General features: G+C 34.6%; 4 protein-coding genes across 4 annotated transcripts; 3 read left to right on the top strand and 1 right to left on the bottom strand.

The window, feature by feature from the left end:
• The first annotated feature begins 543 nt into the window (after positions 1-543).
• Positions 544-3,912, top strand: LOC11443426 (UPF0047 protein YjbQ). The gene is made up of 7 exons (XM_003607843.4): positions 544-760; positions 842-902; positions 991-1,085; positions 1,182-1,215; positions 2,513-2,567; positions 2,654-2,696; positions 3,596-3,912. Exons 1-7 carry the CDS (start codon positions 599-601, stop codon positions 3,665-3,667), a joined length of 522 nt encoding a protein of 173 aa, XP_003607891.1. The 5' UTR covers positions 544-598; the 3' UTR covers positions 3,668-3,912.
• Positions 3,913-6,194: 2,282 nt separating this feature from the next.
• Positions 6,195-8,231, bottom strand: LOC11443425 (glycine cleavage system H protein 2, mitochondrial). Its single transcript, XM_003607842.4, has 3 exons — positions 8,032-8,231; positions 6,782-7,041; positions 6,195-6,591 (listed from the first exon to the last, which is right to left on the bottom strand). The coding sequence occupies exons 1-3, from the start codon at positions 8,108-8,110 to the stop codon at positions 6,463-6,465; spliced, it is 468 nt and encodes a 155-aa protein (XP_003607890.1). The 5' UTR covers positions 8,111-8,231; the 3' UTR covers positions 6,195-6,462.
• Positions 8,232-8,334: 103 nt separating this feature from the next.
• Positions 8,335-12,902, top strand: LOC11443946 (pseudouridine kinase). Its single transcript, XM_013601342.3, has 9 exons — positions 8,335-8,487; positions 8,651-8,776; positions 9,087-9,189; positions 9,603-9,650; positions 9,751-9,848; positions 10,006-10,120; positions 10,238-10,320; positions 11,003-11,567; positions 12,563-12,902. Exons 2-9 carry the CDS (start codon positions 8,654-8,656, stop codon positions 12,619-12,621), a joined length of 1,194 nt encoding a protein of 397 aa, XP_013456796.1. The 5' UTR covers positions 8,335-8,487; positions 8,651-8,653; the 3' UTR covers positions 12,622-12,902.
• A 2,648-nt stretch (positions 12,903-15,550) lies between these two features.
• LOC11445213 (uncharacterized) lies at positions 15,551-21,582 on the top strand. The gene is made up of 4 exons (XM_024781250.2): positions 15,551-15,662; positions 16,174-16,576; positions 16,695-16,811; positions 16,911-21,582. The coding sequence occupies exons 2-4, from the start codon at positions 16,289-16,291 to the stop codon at positions 20,766-20,768; spliced, it is 4,263 nt and encodes a 1,420-aa protein (XP_024637018.1). The 5' UTR covers positions 15,551-15,662; positions 16,174-16,288; the 3' UTR covers positions 20,769-21,582.
• Positions 21,583-22,096: the final 514 nt, after the last annotated feature.

The following is a 22,096-nucleotide window of genomic DNA, read 5'->3' as shown; positions in this document are numbered from 1 at the left end:
TTTTAGAAAGAAGTTGGAGTTTCTTCCACTAGAAAACTAGGGTCGGCTAACAAAAACCGCTAAGGAAATCATTTTGACAACCTCCTATTTATAATTGAATTAAATATAACACGAAAACCTATCATGCCTTTACCGCAAAGCTCGCTAAAGCTACGACTGCTGTTAAAATAGCTCCCTATAAAGGTTTTTCTCATCTTTGTATGGAAAGTAATTCTATGCTAGTTTCACTGGCTTTCAAGTCACTTGAAATTGTTCATTGACAAATGAAGAGCAGATTGGAGAACTGTGTTCACGTGATATTTTTGTTAAAGTGATACACATTGTGAAATAGAGGAGTAATATTCTCATGAGTGGGAAATATGTGTAGTTTATGTGGAGGAAGGGGTCTTCTAGACAATTCAATTTAAATTAGCGTTTATATAGTTAGATTAGATCGAGATGGGTGTGGAAAGCATAACCAAACGTGTGAGTAGCACTTCCTGCCCAGTCGTTTTGGTTGATATTTTCGACAAAAAAAAAAAAAAAAAAAGATTATTTCCTTTTCAAATTAATTTTATATTTATTTTCTGTCCTTGTTGAGTTACAGTAGCTAGGAAACATGCAGGTGTCATCACTGTGCGTAGCAAAGTTTCCATTAAGCGTGAAAGCGCAGCTTCCCACCTTGAAGACGCAGGAATCCATGGCGACTGCACCTAAGTGGGCCCAGAAAACCATCGCTCTACCTCCTTACAAACGCGGCTGTCATCTTGTTACTCCTAAGGTTCCTCTCAATCTCACTCTCATAGTTTCCCCCCAATTTCATTTTTCATTTATTTATCAAAAACCTAACTATTTTTTTCAGATAGCGAAAGAAATTGAACAAGATCTTTCTGGATTCAAGTGCGGTCTCGCTCATCTCTTCTGTGAGTATATATATAACATGTGAAGTATCAGAATATCATTTTTTTTTTCAATTTGAATTTGTGCTGAAACGAAGTTGGTAAATTACAGTGCAGCATACAAGTGCTTCTCTTACTATCAATGAGAATTACGACACTGATGTTCGCGATGATACTGAGACATTCCTCAATCGAATTGTTCCCGAGGTTTTACCATTCACTAATATTTGTTTATTCATTCATTGTTGAATTTATGTTTTTTATCATAAACTAGTGTTTTGTTGTAAATTTTGTGTCCTGCAGGGGCCATCTGCACCTTGGAAGCACACACTAGAGGGTTAGTTTTTTATATTTAAGTTTTTTTACACTAAATATATTATTATCCTATTCTCAAATTTTAAATATGAATAAGGAGTAGGAGCATGTTTGGATTGCCTTATATGAGTTTATCTAGTGACATAAACACCTATGAGACTTTCTAGAAGAACTTATTTATTTTCATTAGCTCTCCATGATAGCTTACAAAATCAACTTATATAAAAACAGTCTGCCTTTATTTTTTCTTTTGTTATAGAAATAAGCATAGCTAATAATATAGTATAACCACTTATATGATTAGCGTTTATGCTATAAGCTTTGTAATTGAGTTGCTTATTCAAAGAGGGTTAGGATCTAGCCTCAGTAATGCAATTTTCTCTTTTTTACGAAGTTATTGTATTTAAGTAATTATACTGTTTATTTGTTTACCACGGAAAGCCTCTATCATTTGAAGAAATTCATGGTCCATTCACATACTCTGATTAGTGTAACTAATGTAACAAATTAGTCTTTAATCAGTTAGTTGCTTAGTGCGTGGTGTATGAGGTGGCAAAACTGTTATGCTTACCTCCTTAGCTCATGAATGAGCTAGCTCTTGTATATAACATTGTTTCAGTATTTTTTTATATAGCCTGTAACATGCAATAACTAAACAGTCTTAGCACTCTACTCCACAAATGCGTCTAACATCTTAATGTGAATCCATTTGCAAAGGAGGGGAACATTGTTGTGTTCAGTCTCAATCCCATAATACCTACTACAAACTATAATGAAGTATAAGAAAAGATGAACAAACCCATTGTTGCAAGTTTGCAAAGAACCCATCTATGATGTGTTAAAATGCCGAGTTGAATCAAGCTCCAATGAGGAAAGTCAGTCCCACCATCCTCCACTCTAGTAAAATTGATCCTTGTGATTTGTAAACATGTCCGTTAATTTTGAATTGTGATGCTAGGTCTTGTTTGGTCCTGGTCTGGTCTAGTGTAGTCTATTTATCCATCTCAGTTTAATTTATTGGTTGCATACTCTAAATATTTAGATTTTGTGCTTGGGGTTTGCTTTAGAATGTTGAATACTTGTTATGCAATTTGCACATGGTATTAAATTTGTGTTCGGATATCAAGAGTTTACTAATCGAGCCTACGGAGTTTTCACGAGTTTACTTAGACTATCGAGTTTGTCAACCTCGGTTAATACATAATAATGTTGTTGTTGGTTTTCCAACTTTCCAAGTATAATTTACGCGTTTTCCCCCAATCTGTTGTACATTCCATCCTATCCATCCAATAATGTTCTTTGGTTTTGCAATTTTGTAGGTCATGATGACATGCCGGCTCATATTAAGTCATCAATGTTTGGCTGTGCACTCACGTAAGAAATAATTCACATTTCAGTTTGATTAACTATGCTGAAAAATTATGATCATGTTATCATCTACCGATGTCTTGTATTTTCAGGATACCGATTACAGATGGAAAGCTTAACATGGGAACCTGGCAGGTAACAAAGTTCACTTCTAATGATTTACCTATAGATGTTCTTGGTCAACACACGCTGAATTTTTTTTTAAAAACCCTCGTTACTATTGAATTTGAATATGTTGGCTGACAAAAAATTGTGATTGTGAAAAACCTACTATTATTTCACAGAAAAAAGAAAAAAAAAAGGGTGCAAAACTACATGTCAAGATTGGTAGTTCCTACGCTATCCATGTGATATTTCTCAACCACCTTTGCATTTCACACATTTTTACTTTGAAGTATTAAATTCCCTTCATTACACGGGCACTTGAAATTCTTAAATAATATTTATCTGTATAAAACCACAATGACAAGTTTTAGATTAGGACTGTGTGCTACTGACATCATGACACTGTTGACCTCATATATAAGAAGGAAGAGCCGATGGAAAACTTATTTTCTCAGGCATTGCTTGTCTACAATGTAGGTAACGACGGTTGTTCAGTTTAATATGCTTCTTAAAAATTGTGCTCCAAAGGTTTTGAAGAAAGTTTTAAGTGCAAATCTTCATTTATTTTTGCACTAGGGTTTTTCGTCAATAAAGTTTATCCTTACAAATAAAAAAACACATTCAATATGATGGCATTCGAAACCATCATCGTGTTTATTTATAAACAAAAAAAAAAAAAAAAAAAAAAAACTATTGTCGTGTTTTATGATGTAGGATGTGTGATCCTTAAAAAAAATGATGTAGGATGTGTGATTGGGAGTTGATTGAGACGGATAATTGTTTGGTTACTTACACTCCTTGCAAATGATTGCACTATATTCACTAGAAGATTGTCACATATTTTTAAGGGAAAAAAACTCAAGTTAGATAAGTGTAACATCGATATCATTAATATTACACCATTATTTCTTCTTCTGTTTATGTTTCAGGGTATATGGCTTTGTGAGCACCGGGATCATCCTACCTCACGAAGAGTCGTTGTCACTCTTAATGGAATATGAGGCGTTTGGATCTATTTGCTCTACTTTACCTTCATTTCAGAACTTATAGCTGGATACATTTGCAATTTATTGTTTACCCTTTTTACAATGTAATTTGAGTACTTTACTATGGATACAACCAACTGTGAAACGTATTCCGACCACTTAGTGCATATAATCATTCCAAATCATTAGTCATTTTATTTAGCTAGACATTTTATGATGAATATTTCAAACAATTTGTCATTTTCTCGTGACTTTTATAAGAAGCGTGCTCTAGTGACAACTTTTTGGGACATCTTTTTTGTGTGCGCAAATGCTACCTTATTGAGAAAATAGCGGGAGTAATTAATAGTGCATTGAAAATTAAAATTGACATTCATTTTAGAACAATTTTGTTTTGTAAAAGGTACACTCATTATGGGATAGATGAGGTACAAAACACAATTTTATGCCCTAACCCTCATTTTCCTTGTTGGCACTTTATCTTTGTAACATTGTGCATGTGAAAAGAACAATTGTTTCTCGTTGTTCATTTTGAATTGGTGGAAATGTAAATGTTGTTCTCTCTTCATTTCTGTGAAGAAGAAAAAAATTAAAATAGAAAATGTTGATCATTTTGATTTAAACCTGTTTGATTGGTATAGTGGTTTATTTTTCAGGATACTTTTGTAAAAAATAAGATATTTATGAAATTTGTGTTTGTTGAGCACTCTAATAATATACTAGTTTGATCACTTACTATCGAAATATCTTCTATTTTTATGAAGTCATTGGTGAAATCCCTATTTGTTTATTGGTGTTTGTGGGAAGAACAAATATTTTCTTCGGTCCACATAGTCGCACTAGTAAGATTAAAAGACATAATTGTGCTCTTTAATTTACAGTTTCAAATATTATATTCTTTCTCTATGACTAGAACCGTCAATAATACACTTAAAAAGTTAATAGACACACTATCACTGTCCATGTTTAGTAAAGGACGTTCACAAAGGGATAAATTTGAGAAACGTTTTGTAGAGTTGATGGAAAATTGAAGTGCTCGTATTCTTAACTGAGAGCATGCATTTTGGTTGCTAACATTACGATTAACAGACCGTCATCACCATTAATAGCATTTAGCAACAAACATTAACGGATGGACGAATTCGAGTAACACATTACAAAGTTGATGATCAAATTGAATTTGTCGGAAGTTAAGAGCATCTTATAAAGTGCTTGTTAAAAAAACGGTGACTTCTAAAGTCAGCTGTTGTTTTTGTGGTTTCCTATATAATTCTTTCTGGCATCTTTCTGCATCATATCGAAAAATGAGTGTAATTGATGTAGAATGATTTAGTTGGATCTAAGGAGTCATATCGCAAAATGAGTGTAATTGATGTAGAATGATTTAGTTGGATCCAAGGAGTTAATGACAAGTTTAGACCGAGACAGACCACCAGAGCCTGATACATGATTTTCCATCTATGAAGCCCCGATACCTAACACGATACGGATACGATACGATACTGATACGGCGATACGAGAAATTTTTCAAAACTCCTAATACGATACGGCCTCGATACGTTCTTAAAAAATTAAATTTAAAACTAATAGTATAAGTGCACAATATATGAACATAATTAAAAATGATAATAAACAAACATTCACATTAATGAAAATGATCAAAACAAGCGACAATTAGTACTATAAAAAAAAGAACATCATTAGTACTATCCAAAGAGAACATCATTAATAATTAACACTAAGAGATTGAAAACAAACAATTTTTTCCCAATTAGAGAGAAAAACAGAAGAAGAGAATAAGATATTAAAGGGAACATAACAAAGTAGAACGCACCCGAGGTGTTGATGGAAGCAATGGTTGGAAGAGGTTATATTTATTGCTTAGTGGTTCTATTTTTTTTGGGTTAGAAGAGACATTTTTTTTTTTTTTTGGTCAAGTAGTCTAGTGGCTAGAATTCACACAATTAATTGTGGAGAAATGGGGTGTCCGGAGTTCGAACCCCAACCCCTGCATATAAGAGACATGTTTTGGATAGTAGTAATGCGAGTCATTACACATCATTAAAAGAAAATATGCAAGACAAAAGTATCGGTGTCAGTCAGAATATAAGTTAGCCGTATCGGGATATAAGTTAGCCGTATCCGACACGTATCAGTCATTCATTTTTTTTTCAAAATAATAAATATTAATTTGCCGATACTTCAGCGATACACGTATCGGTATCAGATACGTGTTGGACACGATTCTTCACCATTTTTGAAGTATCGGTGATTCACAATTTTCCATTAAACTGTACGAATTAACCCCAATTTTTAAGGAACGAACGAGACACCTACCTGATCATATACAACATTTCTTAGCTGAAAACGTGTTGGAGCATCACGCAACTCATTTACCAGAGGGACATGAAGAAATGTTCTAAGCTAGTAAAGCTTCTCAAATAGAAGAAAAAAACGAGTTTTTGTGGTGAATCACATGTGCCGTGTACAACCTATTAAATTCATATTAACTTCTATTCCATCTTAGTTGAAAACAAGGACATCAAACTAAAATGAATGTCATATGACGAAATTGGCAGTATCTCAAAACAATAAAAACTACTCAACGTTTTTTATTATCAAACTTCCCAGGTTATCAATCTCATATTTCCATTGCAAAGGGTGAAAATATCATCCCTCTGCATCAGAAGCTCACGCAAAAAATGAAAAGAGCAGTCAAGACAGACAGAAATACAAAAAGAAGCAATTCTTAGCATCCAAATTGACATCATCTATACCATGGGAAGTATTGAAAGATATCCGCAAGAGTATTAATGACTGGAATCTTCTTCTTCACAGAACTTGGTATACTTTTCTGAATCCATCAATTTGTCAAGTTCGCCACTGTCACTCATCTCAACTTTAATTATCCATCCATTTTCATAAGGGCTTGAGTTGACCTACACAAAGAAACATAGGAAAACATAAAAACGGGAGATAAAAAATGAACATTGCGATCTTTCAGAATTACATACATAAGTCTAGTGATGCAAAATGTAGAGTGCACAAAGAAGTAGAAAATGCACATACACGTAGCACACGTATTCTATCATAAAAGTTCATTATGAATAATAAGGCAATAAGACTCACCAAAGCTGGAGAGTTGCTGAGCTCTTCATTAACTTCAATCACTTTTCCTGAAACAGGAGAGTTGATGTCACTAGTTGCCTTCACACTTTCAACTGCACCAAAACCATCTCCTTGTGTCACTGCCGTTCCCACTTCTGGCAATTCAACATACACAACATCACCCAAATGATCTTGGGCATGATCAGTTATGCCAATGGTTGCAGACTTTCCGTCAACTTTCACCCATTCATGAGAATCAGCATACTTCAGATTGTTCAAAACTGTAGTTGTAACATAGAAGAGGGTAGCTTTGTTATCACAACATCAAATAATCAACTTCACTCTTAAATCAATCAACAAGTAAATCAGATCAATTGCCATTTTTATTTTTTGTATGATTGCATTATTCTTAACAAAACGAACCTCTTCAAGCAAAGTGTTACTTTGACAATTTGAAACCATTATGCATACAAACATGCAAATTGTTAGTCTCAATAACAACTACTAATTTCCAATACTCTGCATGTTCAGATGAAAACTTCACATTTAGCAAGAAGTTGAAGATGATAGTATGAAAACAATAAAAAAATCACCAAAACCCATAAAATATTTAATCTTAAGATTTTCATTTCAATGGGAGGTATTTTAAGTTTCGGCTATTTTCAATCGGCATACTAATGTTAAGATAATTTCCATCCTACAAAGTGGCAAAACGTTCATCTAAAATGATTTACCCAAAAAAGTAATAATTTATTATTTTGTCCCCAAAGTGCTGACAAGCAAAATTTGATGGAAATGCACTTAAAAAATCACGATTGAACTTGACACTAAGAAGTGAGACTAAAAGAATGAAACAAATGAAACATATTCCTTTTAACGTTAACAAAAAAACAAAATGCTCTCTTCATTTTGTCACTATTCACTAAAATTGAAAGAATAGACCGGCACCAAAAGTTGGTATACGGCGGATACAGATTAAGCTAATAAAGGCCGGGACATTCAGAATGGAGCCACATACAGATCGGAAAGTAATTTTATCATATTGCTGGTGGTGGCTTAACAAACGGTGTAGTGCACTTTCCGATCGCTCCCACCGACGTATGTAAAAGAAATAAATTTCATATAATAATAATAATAATAATAATAATAATAATAATAAAATAAAAAGCAAGGATGACGAGAAGTAAAAATGGATCAAGATCCAGAATCCAGATATTGTATCAACAACATGCAAATGAAGTGAAATGAAAAAGAGATCAAAGAATGAATACCGTTAGAGAAGCTTCTGTGAAAGAGAGAGATCCTGAGGTATGATGCTGCTCTTGAAGCCCATAACTGCCTGCAAGCCATCTTTTTCTCTCTACTCTGTCTGCCTGCGATTGATTGTCCACTTACACTGAATGAATGAAATTATTACCCTTTTTATATTGGTGTGGTTGGTGACAAAGGAAACTGAGAGAGAGTGAAGAGTGGTAGGGTTAAGGAAGTTGGTGAGTGGGGTACATTTGATGGATTTTGGAGGAGCTATCAGCCAGACACGTCATGGGCATGCCTGTGTTGTCCCACTTTTTTTTTTTTTTTAAACATAGTAAATTTTGGGATGGACATTTATCTCCTCACTAAAATTTCTGGTGCCACCATCCTACCCTTCTCCTCTCCTCTTTTCATCTTCACCTATCCTATATCACCACTTTTAAAGCATTTTTTTTTTTTTGTCAGATTTCAAAGTAAGGAACGCCATTTACAAACCCTCATTTACTTTGATATATATATATATATATATATATATATTTTAATTTTGGGTTTCATCTCTGCAATTTGATGTTGACCATTTTGTGTGAGTTTGTAACAATAAATTTGATTGATAATTGTTTGTTATTTGGTTGTAAGGTCATGCTAAGTGGTAGGCAATTGGATCATGAGGATGCAGAGGCTGTGATAATTGGGGGTATGGTGTTGGATATTCATGCCACACCTTCAATCCGTGCAAATCCCGGAACTACTACCCCCGGCAAGGTTAGTTAGTTAGTTAGATACTAAACACCTGTAATAATTTCAGAAAATAGAAGCGATCATATACAATAACTAAGTGTCAGTGTTGTGTCGGACACACCTTCAATATGAAGTGTCTGTGCTAACAAAACCATGATTCAATAGTTAGTACTAGTAACTAAGTACTCCCTGTTTTGTTAGGATGACGGGGATTAGCTTCTCGGTTCTCAATGTTAAATGAAATATGTTGCCAACACAATCTTTTTAACAGTCACTGTTGTTATTTCTTCTACTTTCTTTTGTTGCTGCCTATCTTAATCTGGAGAATTGTCAGGTTTATTATGTGCAAGGTGGTGTTGCAAGGAATGTAGCAGAATGCATGTCAAAGCTAGGAGCAAAGCCATACATGATCAGTGCGCTTGGGTTTGACATGGCTGGTGGGTAACATTCTTAATACTTCTAACCATCTTAGCATCTATCATGGCATCTTCAGTTAGCTCAATAAAGTTTTTGGTCATTCTTACTGGGACCATTTCTGATCTGATTCATTTATCTAAATTTTGATTTTTGTTTTCGTCCTACTTATTACTTAGAGACTGAAGCACAAAATTAGTACTGTTTTTCTTCAAACAGAAAATGAAAGGAAAGTGTGCAGTAACATTCTAGAAGTACCTTTTTTCTCATGTGATCTCATTAATCTGATTAGAAGTATGTAAAAACTCCCACTTACCAAGATATGAGTTATCACTTATCAGAAGACAATTTGATCAGAAAGACATGTGACAGATAAATATTGGGAAGCAACTTAGAAATTCTGCACTAATTTTCTCTCTACTTTTTTTCACTGTAGGAAATCTACTGTTGGAACATTGGAAAACCGCTGGCCTATCAACAGAAGGTAAGCTCTTATTTTTTTGCAGCTCATCTTTGTATAGATTTTGGATAAGTTTTAACTATACAAGATAATGACTCGTTGTAGATTATGGAATTTGATATAGGTATTTTGAAGAATAAAGATATTGAGACTCCAGTCGTATGCAATATATTTGATGTTAATGGCGAGGTAGCTGCTGGTGTTGCAAGCGTGGAAGCTCTTGTAAGTTAATCATTCAAGCATTACTATCAAGTGATCTCCAAATTTAAACAAGCTAAAAGATATGATTCACAACTTACATATGTGTACGATCATAGCTATTATAAAAGACTGAACTACATAAAAAAAATAAAAATCTTATTCTATCATATTGTTACAGGAAAAATATTTGACACCTGACTGGATTTTATGCTTCAAGAGCACTTTACTTTATGCTCCAGTGTTGATGGTCGATGCAAATCTGAGTGGTCCTTCCCTTGAAGCTTCTTGTAAAAGTAAATTGCATTTACTCTTTTATTTCCCTCATCCTCTGTCTCTACTGCACTATAAAGTTAGTATAAACTAACTACCAATACTATTTCATTTGGTTGCATAAATGTCTTTGTTTTCAGTGGCGGCTGACACAGGGTGCCCTGTCTGGTTTGAGCCGGTGTCGGTTACTAAATCCCAAAGAATCAGATCTGTTGCCAAGTATGTGAGTGTCATGCTTCATACAAACATGATATTCTTTCTTAGATATATACAAACATGATATTCTTTCTTAGATATATCTCATGGTTTGGTCAAAGGTGTTCATGAGAATTTAGGAATTTAGGAATACGACTCTCTCTCTCTCTCTCTCTCTCACCAATCCTCTTAAAAACTACATCCGTAGAACTGGGAGACACACCATTGCTATGCATGACCGTTGGAACTCTTTGTAGAAGATCCACAGCCTCCTTTGTTTTTTACATTTATTATTTTTTACAAATATGCTCATAATTAATACTACTATATGTTTTGGGAGATGAGATTGGAGTTGAACAAATCTATATACAAAAGAGTGTATTTTTAGTAACATCTATATACAAAATAGATACATTAGATTAACCACATACTGTTTTTCTTAATATATTGTAAAATTGCAAAATGAATTATAATAAGGGGCAGAGGTAGTAGTCTGAAATACTTGTAAACAGTTGTTGTGGTGTCATAAACTTTCCCAGTGTAGTCTTGAATTCCTGATATTCATTATTTTTTAATGATGTCATCAATATCTATCACTTTAGATGTATTACACTGTACACATCACACTTGTTTAAATGTTGTTCTTGCTTATAAAATTCATATGTTGTATCAAAGTTGTTTTCTATGACATGTATGCATACTTTGTTTAGGTAACTTTTGCTTCTCCAAATGAAGATGAACTTATTGCAATGGCAAATGCATTATCTGGCAGTAATGAGTTCCGCCCACTTAAAGAAGACCATAAAAAAGATAACCTATCACCAGGATCTTTGTTTCAAATACTGAAACCAGCTGTGTTGGTTTTATTAGGAAAAGGCATTAAAGTGGTCCTAGTGACCTTAGGCTCAAATGGAGTGTTTTTATGCAGCAAAGGAGGGCCAAGTTGCTATAAATTTCCTGTAGCGAAAACAAACCGGACTGGTTTTGGTGGACAACTATACAAGTCTGTTATGCAAAATTGTCCACCTAATTGTTATTCTGGTTTTTCAGAACTTGATATAAGTAATCGTCTCTTTGCTGTGCATTTGCCGTCACTCCCTGCTTCAGTTGTGAGGCTTACTGGGGCAGGTGATTGCTTAGTTGGTGGAACACTCACATCGATTTGTGCAGGATTAGATATTATGCAAAGTGTGTCCGTTGGCATTGCAGTGGCTAAAGCTGCTGTTGAGGTGGAAACAAATGTTCCTTCTGCTTTCAGTTTAGCTTCCATTGCAGGTAAGGTTTTATTAATGCATTTAATTATTGCCTACATAGCACCAACACTTTAGATCGAAGGTGTGCCCGTGTCTTACATGTGTCAGTGTCCGATATCGAGTGCCAACATGATACTGACATGTGTGGTTACATTCAATCACTTTCATTTTCTTAAACTATTACAAGTGTCTACGTGTCAGTACTATGTGTTGTGTCTGTCTTTGTCTCAGTGCTTCACAAGTTATAGCCATATTCATATTATATGCATGTCTAATTGCTTCATTGTTGCATGTCTATTAATAGCCATATTCATATCATATGCATAAGGCATGTAGAGTTGAACCAGTGTTTGACATACGCAAAATTCATATGAAGCTTGATAAGTATTTAATTGGAAATCATAAGCTTGATAACTTAGAAACAATGCACATAATATTAATTAACCACAATGCGAAACTACGTTGTAAAGTGAAACTAACACTCTGTTTGGAACAATTTTTTTCACAAATGTGGCAATTATTATGGAAAAGGGGTAGTATAGAGAGTAAGCCACAATGCATAACTGGGGCTTCCCCTCATGTTAGGGGTTTGAAATTTGCTATAAAAGCACTTGATGGAAAAGGCTTCACATTAGATCTAGACATGAATCGAGCGAAGTAGAAATTGGTTTAACTTGATAAGATTTGGTTCATCGAAGCTCAATTCAAGCCTGTGATGAAATTTTTTCAGCTCAAACTCAACTTAATACAATTTTTTTTCTTCAGATAATGTGCATGCTTAGGGACAAAGTTTTTTTCCTTTCTAAATGCAAATTATATTTAGAGAAAAATGTACTATCTACTAGCCAGTGGCTTGACTTTTACATTTATAGATTTTTTTTATATAAACAAATATAGTATTAATTAATTCATAGTGAATATTTTCATTACAAATTTAAAGATTTTCGCAAGTTTTAATTATTGACGAATACTTATGAGAGTAGTGTGATATTCTGTTCTTGTGTCTATTTTGTGCAGATGATGCCAGGTCTGTATTTTGTCATGCCAAAGTGCTCCTTCAACAATCAATGATGTAGGTTGTGAATGAGGATCACATTAATTAACAGCCTCCTTTGACCTTTGGGGCCTACAAAATGTACATGGCCTTAAGTTTTCATGCCTTAGAAGTTGGAAGAAATAACTGATTTGCAATCCACGTAGTTGGACACACTGACATGTTTTACTAGATCATTTCACCAACTTTTTGTTTTGCAAGAGTAGCCACATCTTGTTCTCGCTCTCAAGATTTTTCGTTATATTCCAAAGCCTTGTACGCTGCAACCATCATTGATAAGGAAATTATTGATTTTGTTGATGATTTATAGTAGAATTTATGTAAAAAGAATGTCTTAATTGATTAAAAAACTTATGTGTCGGTGGAGGACATGCTTAACATTGTAGGGGGTAGTGGGGGACTGGGGGTAGTGGGGGGATGTGGAGAAGAAGACTATTTTGGTGGCTAACGTTTCATTCCAGGTTAATGTGGAAGACTCATGGTCTTGGTATCATAATTTAGTTAAACGACTCTTAAACCTGTGTCGGTAGAGGGCATGCTTAACATTGAAGGATGACATGCTTAAAGGTGAATGATAAATTTTATATAAAGATATATTTTTTTAATAACAAATGTTTTTTTTTTATATAACAAATATCAGTAGTTAGTTTGTTGGATTAATATTTTACTCATTCGTTAAAGTTTTGAAAGATAAATGATAGTAAATTTTGCGAGTAAATTGATTGTTTGATTTAGTTTGTCTAATTGAGATTTTATGTATTTTATTGACAAAGTGACTTACAAAATCCCATTGTCAACGAATGTGGTATACAAAGTCTAGCCTTGATGCTGCTATTCAGCTAAATTTGAAGGTAGTGTGCATGTTTCGTAAGTTATTTCATAAAGAACAAAGAAATAACTGTTTAAACAGCGGAAACTTAAATTAAAGGATTAAGGCATACCTTCAGTCATTGCTCCTGCTTGAAGAAGTTGAGGCTCTTCTAAACCTTTTACAATCTCACTTTGATGGTGTAAGTCTTCTGAATAGAGATGTTAGGCTTAGAGAACCAAAACAAATGAACTGCAATCCTTTATATAACTTCTGCCATCAAGAAGTTACTGAACGTGCAAAACAAAACTGCTCCTCCACTCACTCATAATGGGCTATTACTAAATTTAAGGGAAAGAATAAAGACCATTTTCTAATTAATGGATAATTACCACTATGTGCACCAAGTGGGTAATTACCACTTATTTATTTAATTAAAAAATAAATAACTTAATTAGGGAAAAATCCAACATTCTCCCACTTGGTCGACATATTCTTTCACTTACAATAATAAGAAGCAAAACACACGGATCATAGCGACAGGTCCTCTTTAATTGAGTATTATCTTCTATGTATCACAATGTATTATGTCTCTAACCAAATCATATAACTTAATGAATAAACTCATATCATTTATGTTTATTCTGGTTCCAAACTTAATTGATATTTCTCAAAATCAAATGTATACACTTTAGAGATCAAATATGAGAAAATATCATACAGAGTTTCAAAAAACTAAAATCGTTCTTACAACGAAAATCATATATGGGAACCAAGTCCCATACTTTCTACATGATCCTTAAATTTTGACGGTGGCATGCCTTTAGTCAACGGATCAGCAATTATCAATTCAGTGCTAATATGCTTAATAACAATTGTTTGATCTTTAACGCGTTTTCTTATGGCTAAGTACTTAATGTCGATATGCTTACTTCGACTTCCATTTTTATTATTCTTAGCCATAAAAACAGCAGCTGAATTGTCACAATACATCTTTAGTGGTCTAGAAATTGAATCCACAATTTTCAACCCACAAATGAAACTCTTCATCCATACACTATGTGATGTAGCCTCAAAACAAGATACAAACTCAGCTTCCATTGTGGAAGTGGCGATCAAGGTTTGCTTTGCGCTTTTCCAAGAAACAGCCCCGCCGGCTAACATGAAAATGTAACCGGATGTTGATTTTCTTGAATCAACGCAACCAGCAAAGTCTGAATCAGAGTAACCTTTGAACTTTAAATCTTCAGTTCGCCTATACATAAGCATGTTTTGATTCCTTTAAGGTACCTCACCACTTTCTTTGCAGCTTTTAGATGCATATCACTCGCTACGACCCCCCCCCCCCCCCCCCCCACGAGCTTCATGAGACAAAAAAGATTCAAATAACTTGTATATTCAATATCTATCTCTAATTCGACTTATTCTTCATTCAATTATTTCAACATCAACTAAACCTTAAGCTGGCTATAGATAGTTTTTAGGCCAAATACTTCCATGGTCCTTTAAGTTTTATGTTTGTTTCAGATAGGTCTTTTAAGTTTCTAAGGTTTTAGATAGCTCCTTTAAGTTTAAAGTTTGTTTCAGATAGGTCCTTTAAGTTTCTAAGGTTTCAGATAAATCATTTCTATAAAATCAACTTTGGCTTAACGGAGGTTGATAGAAAGGACCTATCTGAAACAAACTCGAAACTTAAAGGATCTATCTGAAACTTAGAGACTTAAAAGACCTATCCGAAACAAACTTCAAACTTAAATGACCTATCTGAAACCTTAGAAACTTAAAGAATCTATCTTAAACAAACATGAAATTTAAAGGACCTGGGAAGATATTTGGCCTTTTTTTTACTAATAACATATATAATTTTTAAGTGTAAACATGAAAAAATATTGATATTATCAATGCGTACAAATTATTCAATTATATTAAATATTTATTTGACTTATAAAACAAGACAAGAAAAATTATATGTTTGACCAAATTTTTCTTTCTTTTTCTAATAAGTTTTGACCAAAAATTTTAATTTTGGAAATTCATATTAGTATCTTTTATCTGATCTCTTTTTTAATAACATAAATAATATTTAACTTTTTTAACACACATAAAAAAACACAAAATGGGCTATATATGTAACTTACCACATAAAAAACCCATTCATTCATTCATTCATTCCTATTGCGCTGCCACCGAACCCGTCTCTTCTCTCCCTTCCCTTCCCGCTCATCAAACCTAAAACCTCCTCCTCTCTTCCACAGGTGCGTGCCTTCTCTCTCTTCTTCCTTTTCACCATCGCTTCGTTATTTTCATACTTTTCGCATTCTCTTCCTTATTATATTATTATTATTATTATATTATTCGTTTTTATTTTTTATATATAAATAAATATCTCTCCGTTGCACCGTTCCGATTATGCAGCTTTACACTTTCATCATCGCGCAATGCTCTTTTACCTTTTCTTATTAATTTCTCGATTGTTTAGGTTATTATTTTTGTTCTGATCATTCTCTGCTGGAGTAGTTTTTTTTTTTTTTTTTGGCAACCGGTGTTTTGAATATTTACAGTTTTTGTTTTTCGCTCACAAACAACAAACAAACGTCATAATCCAAATCGTGTTTTAGGTCAAATTTGTTTCAACTAGGTCTATTGTTTTTATTGAAAAAAATTATATTTATTTGTTTTGTTTATGTTTTTTAGTACTTTTATAAATATGAAATTTTCAAACAATCATGATTAATAGTTGAAAATTGATTAATTACTGATTAATAGGTCAAACGTGAAGAACATTTGGGGTATATGATGGTAAGTATGCAAATGCATGTTTTTTTATCTTCTTAATTTGACAGCATAGTATTAGTATAGAATCTTTAGGTTTACCGTAACAATGAGGGTCAATGATAACCACAACAACAATGCTCGCGGAAAAGATCCGGTTTTCGGTGCAATCTTTATTGCAAACAGTGAATCGAGAAGAGAATGTTTCAAGAAGGGATTGTTTGGGCTCCCGTCTTCTTATATCCCATTCGTAGAGAAGATTAAGCCCGATATGGCTTTGTTTTTATTTGATTATGAGAAGAAACTACTTCATGGTGTTTTCAAGGCTACTTCTAAGGGAGGTAGCAATATCGATCCTAAGGCATTTACTTCGCTAGGGATACAATATCCGGCTCAGGTGAGAAGAACCCAGTTACTTCATTCTATAATTTAGTTAATGAACGACATTCTTTTGATTCTGAGTGCAAGAATCCTTTTTGTTTACTTTAGCTTATACGATTGATCTTCTGCTTTAGGTTAAGTTCACTGAGATTTGGAAATGTAAGCCCCTTCCTGAAAAGATATTTCGAGATGCAATAAGAGAGAATTACTTTGCAGCTAACAAGTTTAACTTTGGGCTATCTGGAGATCAGGTATGCGCTTGTGCATGATTGGTTTTCGATGAAATCTGAAAGATTTTCAAAAGGTTATAAATCAGTATTTTTATTTATTTTTTGAACTGTTTTTTGCAGGTCAATAAACTTCTACATTTGTTCGACATGAACAAGTTAGAACCGGAGGTTCCTAGGAGACGTATGTCTAGAGCAGATGATATGACATCAGAGCAGTACTCAGTTGGCGAAGTTGGAAGATCTTTTGGTCATGGAATGCTTGATGAAGGTGTTCCATTAGAGCCGTACTCAGTAGGCGAAGCTGGAAGATCTTTTGGTCATGGAATGCTTGATGAAAATGTTCAAAATGACAGAGTTTTGGGTGATAAAAGTTCACCTGTCTTAATGCATAATTACCAAGGAGATTATTCTGCACGGTACAATGGATTCAGTGCAGATGATATTTTAGTAAGCAAACAAAGAAGGTCTTCTGAGCTTGGAGTGGATTATACAAGTGGATATGTTGGTGATTATTTGCCATTAAAAGATGAAAGCAGGCTTGCTGCACACAACAATGCAGATTATTTAGATAACTATGCTGCCAAACTCTCTCTGGATACTGCAAATGGGTATGTTGGTGATTATTTGGCAAGAAAAGATGACAGCAGGTTTACGTCTCTTGAGAACAACGATTATATGCTCAGGCCATACAGTGTAGGTGGATACGTCGACATTCCTTCTGATGATGTTAGAGTTCATGGTGATGGCAGGTCATCAATTAGTGATAGGTTGATGGGTGAAGACCTAAGAAAGAGTGGTCAGAGGATGATATTTTCGGATGATACTCCTAGTTTACATGATTCCAATGTCGATCTGCCTGTCTTCTACAACAGGCCTAATTTAGAGCAAAGTTCTTTGGTTGAAAATCATCGCAGGTCAACTTCTGCTATGATTCACCCATTCCATTTAAGCACTTCCTGTGCAACACAAGGAGCTGAAAGTTCTATTCTGTATGATCCTGATGCTCCTGGCTTAAACTTCAGGCAGCTACCATCTTTTGGAATTAATAATGGTTCTGAGTCAATAACAGAAAGACTTTCTCCATCAACCAACTGTGGAAGGAATTCAACGAGTAGGGAACCACAACTTGTGCATACAGAACTCAAAGACAAATACAGATGGCACAATATTGGTGATTGTTTTCCAAATTCTGTATTGTATGGTAGCAACAGGGAATGCATACAAAACTCTGGCCAGTTGGCGTCAGAATCTGCTTTATATGAGGCTCGCAGTAACATTTTTTCCTTAAAGTCTTTGTCAGCTCCTATCCCTTCTTCAGATATTGGAAATAGTGGCAGGACACATGAGCCGTTTTCTTCGCTGTTTGATAATTACAAATCATATTTGGACTATAATGTTCATCCCATGGCATTGCAAGAATATCCGAGTCATGATATAACACTAGCAATGAACAATGGAACATTAAGTTCTGATGTTCCTCTAGCAAATTGGGATCATTTTCAAGTCCAATATGACGATTCATTGGATCATGGATACGATATGGGATGTCATGGTGATTCTCAAAATAGCAATCATGGTCATCCAAATAAAAAAAGTAGTGTGTTTTCTCGTATATCTTATGCACGTGATGTTAACAAACAGGAAAACAGAAACAATGCACAGAAGGAGGAATATGGTTCCATTACTTCAGTTGATGAAGTGATGGAAATGGTTCGTCGAAGTCAAAGCCACCGGTTGACAAAAAGAAAACCAACACCCAATCAGCGCAACAATACTGAAAGTTTGAGGAATAAAACTCAACTCAGTAGTCAGAGCAAGAAGAATGATTGCTTTGAAAATGCCTTGGAACACAACAAGGATGAAAGCTTGAGGAATAAAACTCAAGTCACCAGTCAGAGGAAGAAGAGAGATCTCTTTGAAAATGCCTTGGAACACAACGAGGATGAAAGTTTGAGGAGTAAAACTCAAATAAGTAGTTTGAAAAAGGAGAAAAGAGATTGCTCTGAAAATGCCTTGGAACACAATGAGGATGAAAGTTTGAGGAATAAAGGTCGAATCATTAGTCTGAAAACGAAGAAAAGAGATTGCTCGGAGAATGGCTTGGAACACAACGAGGATGAAAGTTTGAGGTATAAAACGCAAACCTGTAGTATGAAGAAGAAGAAGAGAGATTGCTTTGAAAATGCCTTGGATGATCTAAATACGGATTCCACAACTGTGACTGGAGGCAATCCTAATACAACAACCAAAGTTGTTGATTTCAAGCGTCGAAGCAAGGTGAGGAAACATAGTGATGAGATTGAGAGAAGCTCCAATGAGAGTAAAAAGAGTGAGAATTTGGTGGTTGGGCAGCAAAAGAGAAGAAAGTTGATTCGCCCAAATTTCAACAAGAGTGCATCCTATGAAGACAAAGACATTAATCTTGGCGGTTCTCAAAATTTACAACTATCATTGCCAAATGGAAGTCGTAATCATAAAGATGTTATTGGAAGTGGATGTACATTGGTGAACCAGTGTGATTATGATGTTAAAACAGATGCTGAAATTCAAAACATCAATTATCAAACACAATCTGAAGTTAAGAATAGTAGCCACGCCACAGAATTTATCTTCAGTGGAGGAGAGAAAGCGAACGTTGGCGCCCTTCCTACATTATTTGATGGGTCAGAATGTGCAGATAATAAAAACCACCAAAAGGTTTTGTTCTCAGCTTCTTGCAGTGACGAGAGTTTTCATAACAAGGAAGGTTCATGTATGATGGATAATGTAGAAGCAGCATCTCTGGAGAAGGAATCGTTGCGTGCAATTTGTCAAGAAAAAGCAAATGTTGGCACCCTTCCTGAATTAAATGATGGATCAGAATGTGTGGATAACAAACCTCACCAGAAGTTTTTGTCCTCGGCTTCTTGCAATGAAGAGAGTTCTCATACCAAGGGAAGTTCATGTATGGTGGATAATGTAAAAGCAGCATCTCTGAAGACGGAATCATTGCATGCACTTTGTCAAGAAAAAGCAAACGCTGGCACCTTTCCTGCATTAAATGATGGATCAGAATGTGTGGATAGCAAAAATGACCAAAAGGTTTTGTTCTCAGCTTCTTGCAATGAAGACAGTTGTCTAGAAAAAGTAGCATCTCTGAAGATGGAATCATTGCATACAATTTGTCTAGAAAAAGTGAATGTTAGCACTGTTCATGCATTAATTGATGGACCGGAATGTGCGGATGACAAAAATCACCAAAAGGTTTTGTCTTCAGCTTCTTGCAATGAAGAGAGTTCTTGTACCAAGGAAGGTTCATGTATGGTGGATAATGTAAAAGAAGCATCTCTGAAGATTGAATCATTGCATGCAGTTTGTCAAGAAAAAGCAATTGCTGACACCCTTCCTGGATTAAATGATGGACCAGAATGTGTGGATAACAAAAACCACCAAAAGGCTTTGCCCTCAACTTCTTGGAATGAAGAGAGTTCTCATACCAAGGAAGGGTCACGGATGATGGTTAATGTGAAAGAAGCATCTCTGAAGACAGAATCATTGCATGCAGTTTCTCAAGAAAAAGCAAATGTTGGCACTCTTCATGCACTAAATGATGGATCAGAATGTGCGGATAACAAAAATCACCAAAAGGTTTTGTCCTCAGCTTCTTGCAATGAAGATGGCTCTCATACCAAGGATGGTTCATGTATGATACAACAACCAAGCCTTATCCCACTAAGTGGGGTCGGCAAGGAAGGTTCATGTATGATGGATAATATAAAATCAGCATCTTTGGAGACAGAATCATTGAATGCAATTTGTCAAGAACATAATGTAGACAAGATCATATGTGCTGACAGGTGTATTAATGCCAATGACAAAATGCCAAAAGATTGTGGCTCCTTCTCCGTTGAAGCTAAAGATGGATCTGAATATTTAGGGAGCTCTGGTAGTGAAAACGCTCCAATTGAAACTTCTTGTCACATCGAGGCTTGCATGTAGAATCGGTATCTCTAGGCACATGATGACTGCATTCAACTTCTCAGTAGCACAATTTTTTTATAAGGTCACATGTGCTGACAGATGTACCGATACTGCCAAAAAAAAAGTTCCTATGTGCTGACAGAGGTTCCAATACTGCAAAGCTAATTTCAAAAGATTGCAACAAGTCCTTTCCTACTGAAGTTAAAGATGAGTCTGTCAATTTTTCAACATTCCTGCTCGCAATGACAATGCTTCATTTGCTACTTGTGAACAAAAGATGGCTTGAGTGTTTGTCAAGAGCTCACATGCCAATCTCTCTTTGGACTGGTAGAAGGTTCAGAAACATGAGAAGGGACGTTCTGAAAATTGTGACTGATCTTCCTGTTATTTTGGTGGTATTTTTTTTTTTCTTTTTCCCCACAGGTGCAGAGGTTGTAATTAGCAGTAGAAGCATCTGAATTTCTCTAGAGTGAGTAACAAAGTAAAGTGAGTAATATCAACCGTTGGAGAACCGATTAATGGTTGATATTATATGCATTTGCATAACAAATCACGGGTAATTGAAGTTTCGACCCTTGATTTTTTTTCTCACTTTACTAACTACTCTTTAGTATTTTTGGAGGCCTCGTGTGTCACTAGTTTTGCTTTGTGTTTGTTTCAATATTAGGTTTGAGTTGAAACTATGTGCGTTTGGGTATTGGCACCTGTTTCCGAACATATCTTAGATGAGTCAAATGCTTAGTGTTTCCTGAATGTGGAAAGAACAATGTTCTGGTGTATAACACTTGTGGTCTTTTTAGTTTGAATCATTTATGATTTTAGTTCTTGAATAGTTTTTTGATTGATTTTAGTTTCATATTTTTTTAATTGGTACAATTAAATTTGTTTAAACTGTTAAACTCAATTCTTTGATGAGAATATATGACTGAATTGGATTGTAATTGAATATGACATTTTGATACAATGAAACTGAATTTACTAATTCAGGTTATCGTTCCAGCGGAAAAGAAAACTATGCTCTAAATTCCATTACATAAACATACAAGTTCGTGACATTTGACAGGGACTTTCAAAGTAAATAAATAGGTGTTGCCACAAAATAGATTTAATAAAATTGTTGCCCTCACCCTCTTCTCAAAAATCGCACATGTCACTTAAATTGAGATATTTTAACACTGATAAAAAAATGAGTTGATTTAGAAATGAAATTTTGATGAAAAACAATTGTAATTTCAATTTTTAAGAAATAGAAATAAATGGTTTTTTTTTTTCTTTTCAAGAGTCATTTTAGGTCTTCACTCTTGTGAAAATACTATTGAGTCCACGAGGATAAGCAAGTGTGGGTA

This window comes from Medicago truncatula, chromosome 4 (assembly GCF_003473485.1).
Source record: "Medicago truncatula cultivar Jemalong A17 chromosome 4, MtrunA17r5.0-ANR, whole genome shotgun sequence".
Classification (NCBI taxonomy): Eukaryota; Viridiplantae; Streptophyta; class Magnoliopsida; order Fabales; family Fabaceae; genus Medicago; species Medicago truncatula.
The sequence above is the reverse complement of the archived record's forward strand: the minus strand, read 5'-3'. Positions and strand labels throughout refer to the sequence as shown.